Source organism: Lepidochelys kempii, chromosome 7 (assembly GCF_965140285.1).
Source record: "Lepidochelys kempii isolate rLepKem1 chromosome 7, rLepKem1.hap1, whole genome shotgun sequence".
NCBI classification, from domain to species: Eukaryota; Metazoa; Chordata; order Testudines; family Cheloniidae; genus Lepidochelys; species Lepidochelys kempii.
This window is the reverse complement of record NC_136386.1, coordinates 91,166,004-91,179,243: the sequence shown is the minus strand read 5'-3', so window position 1 is coordinate 91,179,243 and position 13,240 is coordinate 91,166,004. Positions and strand designations below refer to the sequence as shown.

Genomic DNA, 13,240 nt, shown 5'->3' with positions numbered 1-13,240 from the left:
GTACAGCAGTTAGCACAATGAACTCTATCATAAGGCAGGCCATCCTGGAGTCCCCCTTGGTGGTTAGGTGTGACACCACAAACATGTACTGCCTTGATTTCCCCTCACATGGGGTATAAAGACCTTTAAATAATCTGAGTGCCCCCTTTTGGAGGGGGCTCATTGATTGATAGCTAGTCCATTTTACACGGGAGACTGTGGCAGTCTTAATTCTGTCTGTCCCACATGAGTCCACTGTGCTCCTCTCTCCAGGCCCTGCCCCCTCTGGCTACTCTTGACTCAGGCCTTTGACCCTGGAGGCAGGTCTGTATGTGGGTAGAGTCCTTCTTTGGAGTCACGCATCTGTGGTGGACTGTCAATAGCTGCTGTTCCATGTGGCAGCATCTCTCAGCTTCCTGACACTGTCTAGGGGACCACCTTGGGCTGACAACTTCAGCCCTGCCTCTATGCATCTCCCCTCTCTACAAGCAGCTTTTCTAGTTGCTGCAGGCTGGGGTGCACCCCAGCAAGCTCTCTGGGGATGGCTAAGCTGCAAAAAAACCCACCCACAGCTGTTTGTGTCAGCTGATGTGGGTTCATGGGGTTGGGCATGCAGGCCTGTAACTGCAGTGTAGATTTTCAGGCTCAGGATGGAGCCTGGGCTCTGATACCCTACAATCGGGGAGAGCCACAGAGCCAAGCCTCCAGCATGAGCCCAATCAGCTGCACTGAACTTTTACATGCCCTACTATCCCAGCCCAAATGATGGGTCAGCCCCGGGGTGTTTATGACAGCATAGACATATCCTCTGCTGACGGGAACTCACCCTCTATGCTCCCCGCTCTGCCCTTATAAGAGCTCCCCTTCACAGGTGTCTCGTGTTTCCTTGGAAATCTCCCTCTAACTGAGCTCCGGTAACCTTTATTCGATCCAGGCACTTGTTTTCTAATAATTAACCCTTATACTCAGCAAACTGGTGTAGTCAGTGACTCCCAGGTGGGTCAGCAAAAGGCAGTCACTGGCAGACTGGGCCATGACTCCCCTGAAAGGGGCCAATTTTCCCATGACAGGCTCCAAGGTGGTTGGTACTGGAATACAAATGTTAGTATGAAGCATTGCGGAAGGGGCAGGGCCATCTCGATTCTCAGAACAGCTTCTGAGTACGACTCTGAGAGAAGCAGATTATTTTGTATTCTCCTTCCACACCTCAACCCCCAGACCCGTCTCTTAGCTGCCTCAAAAGTCAGTTTGGGACTCCTAACAGGCCCAGAAGACTGCTTCGTCAGCTACTGGAGTACATCTGACCTAGTCAATCCCTAGACCATACGAGCTGAATACCTCAGCTGACTATGTTCGACGGCCTGTGAAAGGCCTGGGTTCTAGAACACCATTGTTGAAAAATCTGTTGCACAGAAAATAGCTGATGACAGGGAACTTAACAGTCAGTTTTACTAGTGTTGTTGTTTGAAGCTCACTTTATTGTATCATATTATTCAGATACATGTACAGATTTTGTTTTATTTCACTGTGAACGCTGTCTTGACAGAACAAAATAATTTGAAAATGGCAAGAACAATAAATATCAAACCATTAAATCTAAAATGTATAAATATAAAACATCAGTAATTGCTGAAAAACATCATTGGAAAATCCGGCAGCCATTTTTCTCCATGTGGCATCTGTTTGGTAGGCCATTTATCTTCCATCAGCATCACCTCAGATCCAGCATAGTTATTTTTGTTTCTGTCCCAACTACATGTTTACAGATCTGTAAAAGAAATCAACCATTATTCACTGACAGCAGCCGCTGAAGGGAATAGATCATGTGAACGTCAGGCAAAACTGCAGGAGCACCAGCTCCAGTTCCAATCCAAATCATAAAAGAGCTATTCCATACCCTGTATGTTCTTTCTGCTTTCTTCTATATGACAGCTACAAAAAAGTTACTTCTGTGTTCCCAGTACTTTCTAAGGTGCTGAGTAACAGCCCTAGATACCAACATTCTCCATTTTGCAATAGAACAGTAGGCCACTGGCAGTACCACTGCAAATTCTCTCATACTGCTCTGCCAACGTTCCTCATCCCTTACCAGCTCTACCACCATGGCAAAACGGGTAGTGCTGACGTTATCTGGATTCACATCTTGAGGTCTTTGCTGAGATTGCTAATAAGAGTGTCAACCAGTGTTGTCAGGATGGTTTTGGAGGGTTGTCATATCCACAGACCTAAAACCCACAAATCATTTCCTACAGGCCACAAGCACCCATTAGGTGGCAGCCACTTTTATTCACTACCAAACTGGGCTGGACTCCAATGAGATTATGTGGTTTGAGGCTTCCTCTTAAGTTTTGAGCCTGTTTTATATAGGCACAAGTTTTATTGGCTTCCAGGTTTGCCTGTTAATAAGTACAGGGCTAACTTTGCAAGTATGGACTGAAAATTTAACAGAAAAGTGACTATACATGCAAAACTGGTTATGTGTTCTTTAAAGAGAATAGTGCTGAAGGGTTAGATTTTTTGACACAGGCTATATTCTTGCACTCTCAGTTATGTATCTGAATAGGCTGCCTGTAGGTTGGCTGGATATGCAGGGAAAAGGGGGAGCTGGGTGCCCACTGTTCCCCACCTGGAACAGGTGGGCAGAGCATTAACCATACTCCCGCCCCAGTAATGCCCCAGCCAGCCAAACTGAGCTAGTTTAAGATTTGTCAGAATTTTCAGCTGATATAGGGGAAGCAGAGACGGACCGGTGCCTTTTGGGGGTATTTCAGGCAAAATGCCGCTGGAGTTCCCTCTGATGCCTACAGTTCACTCAAGATTGTGCTTAAAAATATATTCAATCATTTAGGGCTAGATTATGTTTGGAAATAGCAGAACACTGTTGGCCATAAACTGGATTCAAAACAGGCTTACCATTACGTTCTGGTTCAAGAGGGTGTGACACTGGCAGACTAGGTGCCAGCTTATGCCAAGGCCCCATAGATCTCACCGAACACTGACAAATGCATAGCAGGAAAGCAGTCTTGCTAACCTGTGTGTTAGTATTGTTAAAATAGGTGTAGATTTAGAAAAATGTGTTTAGCCTCATAAGTTGCTGCCTGAATTCATCTCACTCACAATAGCTGTATTCCCCGTTTAAGGTAATATTTAAATGTTTGCTTTGTGACTACAGAAGCAATTGCTATGGAACTCAAGCCCCCATAGGCAGAAGAGAAGCATTAACAAGTGTGAAATACTAGTTCATCACAAGAGATGTCATCTTCTGCCCAGCAAAAGGCGGCCCATAGACACCAGCTGAACCATTGTGCAACATCAGTGGACAAGACTTTGTGGATTGCTCTCCTCCACATCCACGAAGAGGAGACATGCATGAGCACAGCCCATCAGCTTGAATTCTAGGGAAGGGGAATAAATCCCTGTCAAGAAGAAATTATCATGACTGTGCTTGAACTATGAAGGGCAAAGATTTTTTAGCGTAAGCAAGAGCGGCCCAGTGCTTGGCCTGGATTAGCCCTAAAGGACATATATTACAGCAGCTTTTCTTACCCTTCTGGAACCTAAGACTAACTCATTTATGTGTGTATGTTTACCTGCTTTAACCTTGTAAATAACATTTCTTTTTCTTAGTTAATAAATCTTTGGTTAATTTATTACAAGATTGGCTACACGCATTGTCTTTGTATAGGATCATTAGTGCAGTTGACTTGGGGTAACCTGAATGTTGTTATTTTTGGTGTAAGGAACCATCTCTCACAAAGGCAAGCTTATCTGAGTGACAGGATAGATAGGAGTACTCAAAGGGACTGTCTGTGACTCCATGTTAAGGGCTGAAGCATTTACACTTGATCCTTGGCTGATGAAATCTAAGTATAGAACTCACAACCAATTTCTGATGTGTGCCCTGCTTCTTAACAGTCTGTCCTGACACTGGTACTCATGCTCCTGGCAGCTTGACAGGAGGATTTTATAATGGTATAGATCAGCTTTAATACTTGTGAGTCAGAGGAGAAGGCTAAACCAGCAGACACACCCACAATGGAAGACAGAGACTTGAAAAGTAGGACAGACTTGTAACACTGGAAGGCAGTGTGAGCGATGTTGGACTCTGATGGGACATGTAATATCTCCATGCTTTGTGATAGCAGTTGTGTACTTGGTGCCTTGTACAGAGAAGGAAGGGAGCTAAGTAGCCTGGGATTGCCTTTTCAAAACATGGTTGTAAAGTTCAGTAGCAAGAGCCAGTGTAACGAGAGCCAAAACAATCTGGGGTGGGATTTTCAAAAGTGTTAAGCATTTGCCTAACACAGGTCCCATGGGAACAAATGGTAAACCTACCATTAACATCAACAGGGGCAGAGTTAGGCTCATGGTCAACTTTTGAAAATCCCACCCGAAAGGAAACTAGGGCTTGGGTTCCAGTGTTTGTATTCCACTTCCACTCCCCAAGGGAGAGGCTGTACCTCTACGTGCAGCAAGTCTTTGCTCTTATTTATCAATTGTGGCTAACGCTCCAGTAGCCCTGTTTCCATATTTGTGAACTCTGCCAAGAGGAGGAACATTGCCTTTATTTCAAGCAACAGATTGACATTTCTGATAATCGTTAATGACTATTTACCTGTTCAGTCACAGATTCTCATTATAAACCCTTTAGCCATGTAAAGAGCACACTAGAATCTTTGACCACCAGACTAACTAGAAAACTACTTTGTGGTTACTGGAATGGCTTCTGACAGGCTGGTGGAAAGGGTGAAAGGAAGCAGAGGTTCAATAGAGAAAATTATCCTTCATGGTGGCTAGCTGTTAGCTCTGCAGGTTTACTGGACATCACAGCTGGGGAAGTCAGTTGTGATTCTTTGTTAGGAAAAAAAATCTCTTTAAGTGGTCATGGAAAACTTCTGTGGGAATTCTCTGGCCCTTTTTCTCTTGGCACGGGACTACTGACCAGCTGTTAAGAAGGACAACAGGAGTATATTTTCCATGCTTAGGGAGCACTCAGACATCCTAATGTGGGAAAGCTGCTTTTCTGGCCGATATTATATTTCTCAAGTTAGACAGAGAGCTGTTCATAACATTTACTGGTTACTGCCACTCAAGTAGTGATAAGAAGTGTAATCTTTGTTTTACATTTTACATAGAAATAATCTCAATAACCAAATTAATTTCTTTAGGTTTCGCTCTCTGCTGTGGTTACAGATAAATTAGTTTAATGGGGAACTGAGAGTCATAGAATAAAGGTTTTATTTAAAATAGAATAGTTGGTTAAAGCAAACACGAATTATGATGAAACTATACACTGCAGTTATAGTCACATTCCAAGCTGAAAGAGTTCATCCAGGGGCGATCAGTCCCTGAATAAGAAGAATGGGTGTATAATCCTTCCATTAACCGTACCATGATGGTAAATGAGTGCGCTAGTTTAAAAGTTAGTGTGCTACCCTTTCTTATAATCACTCTCAACAGGGGTGGGCAAACTTTTTGGCCCAAGGGCCACATCGGGGTGCAAAACTGTATGGAGGGCAGGGTAGGAATGGCTGTGCCCCGCAAAAGCCTGGCCCCCGCCCCCATTTGCCCCCTCCCACTTCTCACCCCCTGACTGTCCCCCTCAGAAGCTTCGACCCATCCAACCCCCTCTGCTCCTTGTCCCCTGACTGTTTCCTCCTGGGACCCCCCCGCCCCAAACCGCCCCCCCGGGATCCCACCCCCTATCCAACCCCCCCGCTCCCTGTCCCCTGACTGCCCCGACCAATCCACACCCCTGCCCCCTGACAACCCCCCGGGACTCCCACACCCTATCCAACCCTCCCCCCCCCGTTCCCCGACCCCTGACTGCCCCAGAACCTCCGCCCCATCCAACCACCCCCTGCACCCTGTCCCCTGACTGCCCCCTGGGACCCCCTACATAACCCCACCCACTGCTGCCCCCTAACCATGCCGCTCAGAGAGGCAGGAGCTCGCAGCCTCGCTGCCCGTGCAGCACTGTGGCTACGTGGGAGGGGAAACAGCAGGAGAGGGGCCAGGGGCTAGCCTTCTGGGCCGGGAGCTCAGGGGCCAAGCAGGACAATCCCGTGGGCCGGATGTGGCCTGCGGGCCATAGTTTGCCCACCTCTGACTTACAATAACATCCCTTAATTAATTAGCATTAAACCTGCCTTTTACCATATCTATATTTCTACTATCATATTTAAAATACCTTCTATTCTCTCATGGGCTATTTAATACTAAACAGTATCTTTAATTAACATCTGCATAAATGCCATTCCAATAACTATCACTGTAGATAATATGCTTCCAAAACATCCAAAACTCTTGTTAAAACCAGTCAGAACCAAACACGTTTACAACATGACCTGAGGTTATGTCTTAACTTCCCTCTAAGCTATATCACTTTACTTCACCCACAATTTACCAGGCCTCATTATCGTCAAGCCTAAATTTAAGTTCTCTACTTACATTTTAGCACAATTCTATTTAAAATAAACAAACATCATTTCACAGGTGACAGAAGGAGGCATCAGGAATGCACCTGTCAGTTAGGAAAGGATCATGAACTATACATGGTCCAAAGATATCAAAATAAAAATACAGAGAAACCCAACCTAATGCTGATATAACTTCTGCTTGCAGCACAGGCTCTGGTTAGAATTTGAAGGGACTGATATTTTTCTGGAAGATATGCTCTGGTTCAAACAGGAATTAATTCTGGGAAGTGCTATGGCCTATATTATACAGGAGGTCTCACTAGACGATTACAATGATCACATCTTTGACTATTTTTTTGGAATATGTTAAGAATATTTTAAAAGTAATATACCTACATTAAATAGTCTAGGCTCCTTAGTGTGTGGGTGAAACCCCTTCTTTTTACAAGCAGAAACTTCAAGCATGCCAGCATTAGTAAGTCTGAAGATCCCAGTGCTGGAAAGCAAAGAACAAAACTGACTTAAGGTTTGTAGCATTAAAAGAACTTGGTTCAAACAAGCATTAGTCAATCAAACACAAGTTACTGGGTTCAATACAGAGTAAGTGGGTGAAATTTAATGGTCTCTTATGTACAGGAAATCAGATAAGATAATAAAATGGTCCTTTCTGGCATTAAAAGCTATGAGTCTATGAAGTAGAAAATATCCTGCCAGATAGAGTTGATCTATACTCTGCTTTGAGTCTTTATTACTAGTAAAAAAGAAATTCTACAGAAGAACAAAGAGTCACCTGACTACAAATCAATTCACTTTGATTAATGTTCCTAAAACTGAATAAAAAACAGACCATCAGAAATACAAGTGGAGGGGCTGGTCCTATATAAACTCTTACTCAATGATTAGTCCCTACTCACTGAAGTCAGCAGTACTACTCAGGTGAGGAACAGCTGCTCCTTTGAGTACTGAGTTAGAAAAATTGTTACAGAAGGCTTTGGGCTCATCGTTTCACATCTGCTGTACAAACTTTTGCTGAAGACTATTACTTTTGTAAGTCTGAGGAGAATAATGAAAGACCAAGTCTTATCCCCTGCCCAAAGCCCATGTAGATTGGTGTGGTGTGCGGCCCTACTACATGTACTGGAGGAGAAGGGAAAGGGGGAGAAACAGAATCCTGCCTACCCTCCACTACCCAGGTCATGGCACAGCCATGTTCCAGGTTGTTACTGCCACTTCTGGACCGCAGAAGCCATCATAGCCAGCGATGCTTCTTGTACGGGGCAGCTTTGCACGGGGGTTCCAGAGAGCTATACCTTTGCCACATGTAGGGGCTATGTGGAGACAGAATGTGTATGCTGGTTGCATTCCTTTAGCTGCTGTGAGTTAAGATAACATGCAGCTCCTGGGTACAACTGCATTGCTAATGATTACATACATGTGCTTTTTTATCACGGTCACCTTTAAGATTCTATTTATGAATTGTTTATAAAGGGTTAATAACAGATTAATAAATGTTACAGACATGAGTAAGATGTGCAATAGATGTTACAAGCACAGCAGGAGAAGGTATTATAGATGTTTATAAGCCACGATTACAAGCAAGCAATCTATTGACCTGCTCCATATGCCTCTTTTTAAAAGCATGTAGGCATTGCTCCACTCAGTATTTCCTTAGGGTTAGATTCACTAAGGGGACACAGGTACCTATAGAGGAAGTTAGGCACCTAAGTTCAACATTTAGGTACCACTGGCATTCACAAAACCACCACTGACCTGAAGGTACCTTCATTTCTGCTGGTAGGCATGTGCCAAGACTCCTAAATCCTGAAGGCACCCCACAGCTCACAAGCTGCTCCTGCCTGAGCCCTGGCTGGTGGGATTCTCAAACTAGGTGTTCCCCTGCCTATCTCACTTGCAGGGCCCAATTCGGTAGGTGTGCTACAATATACTCAACTTGCACAAAAGAGAGCCAGGAATTTTCAGGGCTGGCTGGCATACACGGGTGCCCCAGAATACCCCATAGCTCAGAGAGTAGGTTATTCCCCTAGGATGTGGGAGACCCAGGTTGCAATCCCCACTTGGCCTGATTTGGAACAGGAACTTGAACCCAGCTCTCCCACCTCAAAAGGGAGTGCCCTAAACTTCACATTATTCTGAGGCAGGTATCACTCAATGGCTCCTGTTGGAGCTGTTATACTTTGTATAAATAATTACATATTCATTGGAGCAGGGACTTGAAATTGACTGTCCAAAATCCCAGGTGTGTGCCCTAATCATTGGGATACATAGTCTCAGTCTCTTGCACTTATGTTCTTTCTAAGGGGGCCCTAGAATACGAAATAACTTGGTTACGACATGCACCTGGAACATGGGAGACCTACTCCACATCAGGCAGAGCAGGCATTAGAAAACAGGTCTCCCACATCCCAAGTGAACACCCTGACCCCTGGGTATGAACTATCATCAGCGGGGGTAGGAAGGTCCTTACTCTTGTTTTTGCTAGAAAAGGCTGACCATTCTTAGGCACCTAACTCCAGGAGAGGGGTCAAGCCTGTGAATCTGGAGCACAGACAGGAGCCTCTGGCACCCAGGAGTACATATACTCTGCAATTAGCCATCTGCAGCTGACCTGTGCCAGCTGACTCAGGCTCCTGGAGCTCAGGCTAAGGGGCTATTTAATTGTGGTGTAGAAGTTCGGGGGTAGGAGAGTCCCAGAGCCTGGGCTGCAGCCTGAGCCCGAGCCCAAACGTCTACACTGTACTTAAACAGCCTCTTAGCCCAAGCCCAAGTTCGGAGCCTCTTAGCCCAAGCCCAAGTTCGGAGGTAGGAGAGTCCCAGAGCCTGGGCTGCAGCCTGAGCCCGAGCCCAAACGTCTACACTGTACTTAAACAGCCTCTTAGCCCAAGCCCTGCTGGCACAGGCCAGCTGCAGGTGGATCTGGGCCCTGAGCCCTGCCCTTTCTTTTGTATTTCACTCCTGGGTGTCTTAGGTGGCTCCCAGCTCAGTTTGCTGGCTTCTGAGAATCCCTTTCTTAATGCCTAATTCACCTCCTGGGGAGCCTGGATATCCAACTTTGGTCTCTGAATTCCACTAGGGGGCCGGGCACCATGGAGTTACATGTTGCAACACTCAACATTGCAATGCCTAACCCCTTGTGAAACCAGATCTTAGGCCCTGTAACGCTGAGAGGAGCAATGCTAACATACCTTTACAAATTTGGCCTGTAACAAATGTACTGTAAACAGCTTTTAGTCATCTATTTGTACTTTATAAACCATTGGTAAAACAGAACCTTAATATAAAGCGTGACTTATCTCTAACCTCCCATCAGGTCAGTGTTTTCCACTAAGAACAAGCTAAAAAACCTACACCATCCACCTTCTTCACTTAGAAGAGTGCAGTTTGGATTCTGTGAGACACCTGACAATGAGATCCATGAAGCCTAGAACTACCACAGTCAAATGCGGTCACACCTACCAAGTGGAGCGGAGCATCACCATTTACAGAATTTTAAAATTAAATATGAGACAAGGTGACGTCAAATAACACTGCACACACAGGCTTACTGGAATGCAAGCCACGATCAATTTAGAACACAAGGAAAAAAACCCACACATATATACTACAACCTTTTATCTCCTTCACCTTAGCTGACATTCAGATGCTGTTTTGCAGGTGATCTAGTTTTAAGATAGCAGGCTGGGAGAGATAGCTAAACATTACTTAGAAAAAACAGAACTCACTCATTATGTTTTGGTGAACAAACAATTGCAATAGCCTCTGGTAACATTAGCTGATAAGAACAATGAGTATGAAGATCAACACTGGATAAGAATGCAGTTTGTGTTGGATGCGTCTACAAAAAGAAAGGGAAAGCTCTGCATAGTGAAAGTATTTCTTAGTCAAGTCAAGGTCAAAAATCCATTCAAGAAGAAACAGGATTTTGTAACAAGAGAAGGTGTTAGCATTTTCCCCAGATTCAGTTTTTATTATTTGCTACTAAACCTTAACTTTTCCATGGCACAACATACCTCTGAGGATAATTTTCATGAATGACTCAACAATGCAAAAGCTAAACGCTACAGTGTCAGGAGTAAATCCCTAATGCCAGGTGTATGAAGGCTTACAAAAACAATTTTAAATTCTTCTGAATATCAGATTAATGTTCTTATGAAAGGAAACAAATCTAGATTGAAAAGGCAAGTGTGGGTATAATAAGATGGCAGACCGAGATCAAAGGACTCAAATTAATTGTCCAAAATCCCTAAGAGTGGGATCATACACCATCCATATCAAGTAGAAAGTAAAAATTAGAACATAATTGAAAGTAACTGTCACTAGACGGTAAAAAGTGAATCAACACCTATAAGAAAATGGAAGTATGAAGCAGGTTGAAATTTTACATGGTGTTCACATTACATCACTGTCTTTGGTTCCAATGCAAACATGGATTTAATATAAAATTGACAGAGGTGGGTGGCCCCAGTAAACCATTTTCCTGTCCCAGGAAAATTTTCAAGTTAAAAAAAAAAATCCTGACCCAAATCAGGACCAAAAATTGAAATCTCAAAAATGTTTGAGAACTGCAACTCACCAAAATTATTCAGTTCAGTTCAATTGAAATGTTTTGTTCTGATATTTCAAAATGTTTTGTTTCCATTTAACAATTTTTATACTATAAATTAAAATTTCTAAAAAAAAAGTTACTCCAAAAGGAAAAACTGAACTTTTCTTAGAAAAAGTCAAAGTGGAATGTTTCAAAAACTTTAAAAAACTTTGATTTAAAATTTTTTCAAAATGGGAAATTCATCAGAACCGACCATTCCCCAAGAAGTTTCAGTTTTGACAAATCAGCACTTTCCAACAACAAAAAAGTATAGACAAAAAATTCCTGACCAGCTATACAAAGTGGTGATTTATATATCTGAGGTGCAATTCTGATCTCAGATGCTCTGCCTTTCAGGGGAGTTATTCCCGATTTACAGTGGTATAGGTGAGATCAGAATCAGGCCCCTGAACTCCAAAGAGGTCAGGCATTACTTCACCATTTATGATCTTAGTCATTAATGCACTAAGTCTTGGAAGTTCACGTTTGAGCTGATTTACTCATTTCTACACATATTTATGTTTAGTGTTTCATTTTATAATTTCATGGACTACAAGATTAGCCAAATTTGCAATTGAAAAAAAATCTAAAATCGTCTAACAAAACAGAGCCTCAAGTTTCTTTTGCAAGCAGGTTTCTTTTTGTCACATTTCCTATCTTAAAAAAAATCTTCACTACTGATTTTTAAAGAAAATTATGTAACATACTCAGTCAAGTACTCTATTTTTTAATATTTATTTCACAACTCTTCCTTCTCACCATGCCTGGAATAAACTCTCAATGCTCAAAACTGCTTGATCCAAACTGCAGTTTGAAAACCTACAAGCAATGGTTTTAGAAACGGGGTGTATCTAATACAAATGGGCCAAATTCTGCACTGAATTGTATCTTGTATACATTAGGATTTTAAATTGCTGTCCATCACTGTAGCAGCTGAGTGAATTCCATATAAAATCAATAGCAAAGTCCTAGTGGACTTTATGAAGTCTCTGGCTCTTTTCCTTTTTGAGGATACATGTCAGACATGTAAATGGTATTGAATGAGGTGTATGTGAGAAAGAATTTTGGGTCAAATTCTGCCAACAGACAGACAGCTCCTATCGTCTTGAATAGAAGTTGCATGGGCAAAACTGGGCCCACTGTATCAATGAAACACTTTACAGCTTTCTAGAAATAAAGAACAGCTTGTATCAGGGGATGACATTTATGTCAAATCAGGTCACCAGCACAAAAATTGAGAGAGAAAATTAGTTTAAATCATGCAAATTATTTCTTTAAACTGGGTTTTCCAGTGCTGGTTCTGTATATCTTATCTAGCCAATACAGAGAAGTCAACATCCACAAGGCATACTTACATGGATCCAACCCAAAGTGAGGAGAGCGTGTTGATCCTGAACGCTGAATAATTCTTCCACATTCTCCATGTCGCAGTAATCCGGTCCTGCAGACTGCTTTGGCACTATTACATGGGTAATAGTAAATTCATTATGTGTCTGTAAAACACATGGTAGGAAGATGACTTGAATTAATGGTCTTCTAATGAACAAATGCTGAACATGAATCTGAAGAGAAAAGGGTCAGATCCTCAGCTACTATAAGTTGCATTAGTCCCACTGAGTTCAATTAAACTATGCCAGTTTACACTAGCTAAGAATCTGGCCAGTATTTCATCACAGCAATAGACAGAGAAGCAACAAACGTATTTGAAATGTGTATGCACAGAAAAATGTTAAAAGAAGAGATGATGTCTGTTAAGAATGAAAGCAAGGGATGTAAAAATACAATTACTTTCTTTGAAGCTTGGAAACACAACATGCGTCCCTGTTTTTATTATTCTTGGTTTTTATGTGTGTCTAATGCACTTTGATATCCACTTCGAACTTCTTTGTTCTTGCATGTCTGTGTATCAGCATCAGTGGTGCTATCCCCACTGCTCTGGGAACAATCTGATAATTAAGTACTGCTGGAAAGTTAGCTAACTGACCACTGAACATTATCTAGGAAATAGGTAAGAACAAACAGCAGTGATTTTTGTTTTATTTGCTGACAGTGGTGGATTTTTTTAGAATTTGATAACACCCACCAATAGCTTTTAACATTTTTAATATCCAGTTTTCCTATAACTAAACCTCATTTTGTTTGATGAATACCAGGGAATGTTCTTGAAAAATCCTGTAATGGAGGTTAAGTGTACAGCTTAATAACAGTACATGACCACAATAACTATGGAGAATTAAGA

The 13,240-nt window shown here is 42.6% G+C and overlaps 1 protein-coding gene across 4 annotated transcripts in view; it reads right to left on the bottom strand.

The window, feature by feature from the left end:
- Positions 1-1,443: 1,443 nt before the first annotated feature.
- Positions 1,444-13,240, bottom strand: part of STAMBPL1 (STAM binding protein like 1) — a 42,059-nt gene continuing 30,262 nt past the window's right edge. The window contains exons 8-11 of one of the 4 annotated variants that reach the window (XM_073353776.2): positions 12,357-12,494; positions 10,139-10,251; positions 6,795-6,894; positions 1,444-1,747 (exon numbers count right to left, since the gene is read on the bottom strand). In XM_073353776.2, coding sequence (XP_073209877.1) covers positions 1,691-1,747; positions 6,795-6,894; positions 10,139-10,251; positions 12,357-12,494 — 408 coding nt within the window. In that variant the 3' untranslated portion in view covers positions 1,444-1,690. Of the gene's footprint in view, positions 1,748-6,794; positions 6,895-10,138; positions 10,252-12,356; positions 12,495-13,240 lie in introns of those variants that run through there. The other 3 variants (XR_013636081.1, XM_073353777.2, XM_078853826.1) reach the window with 3 other exon arrangements.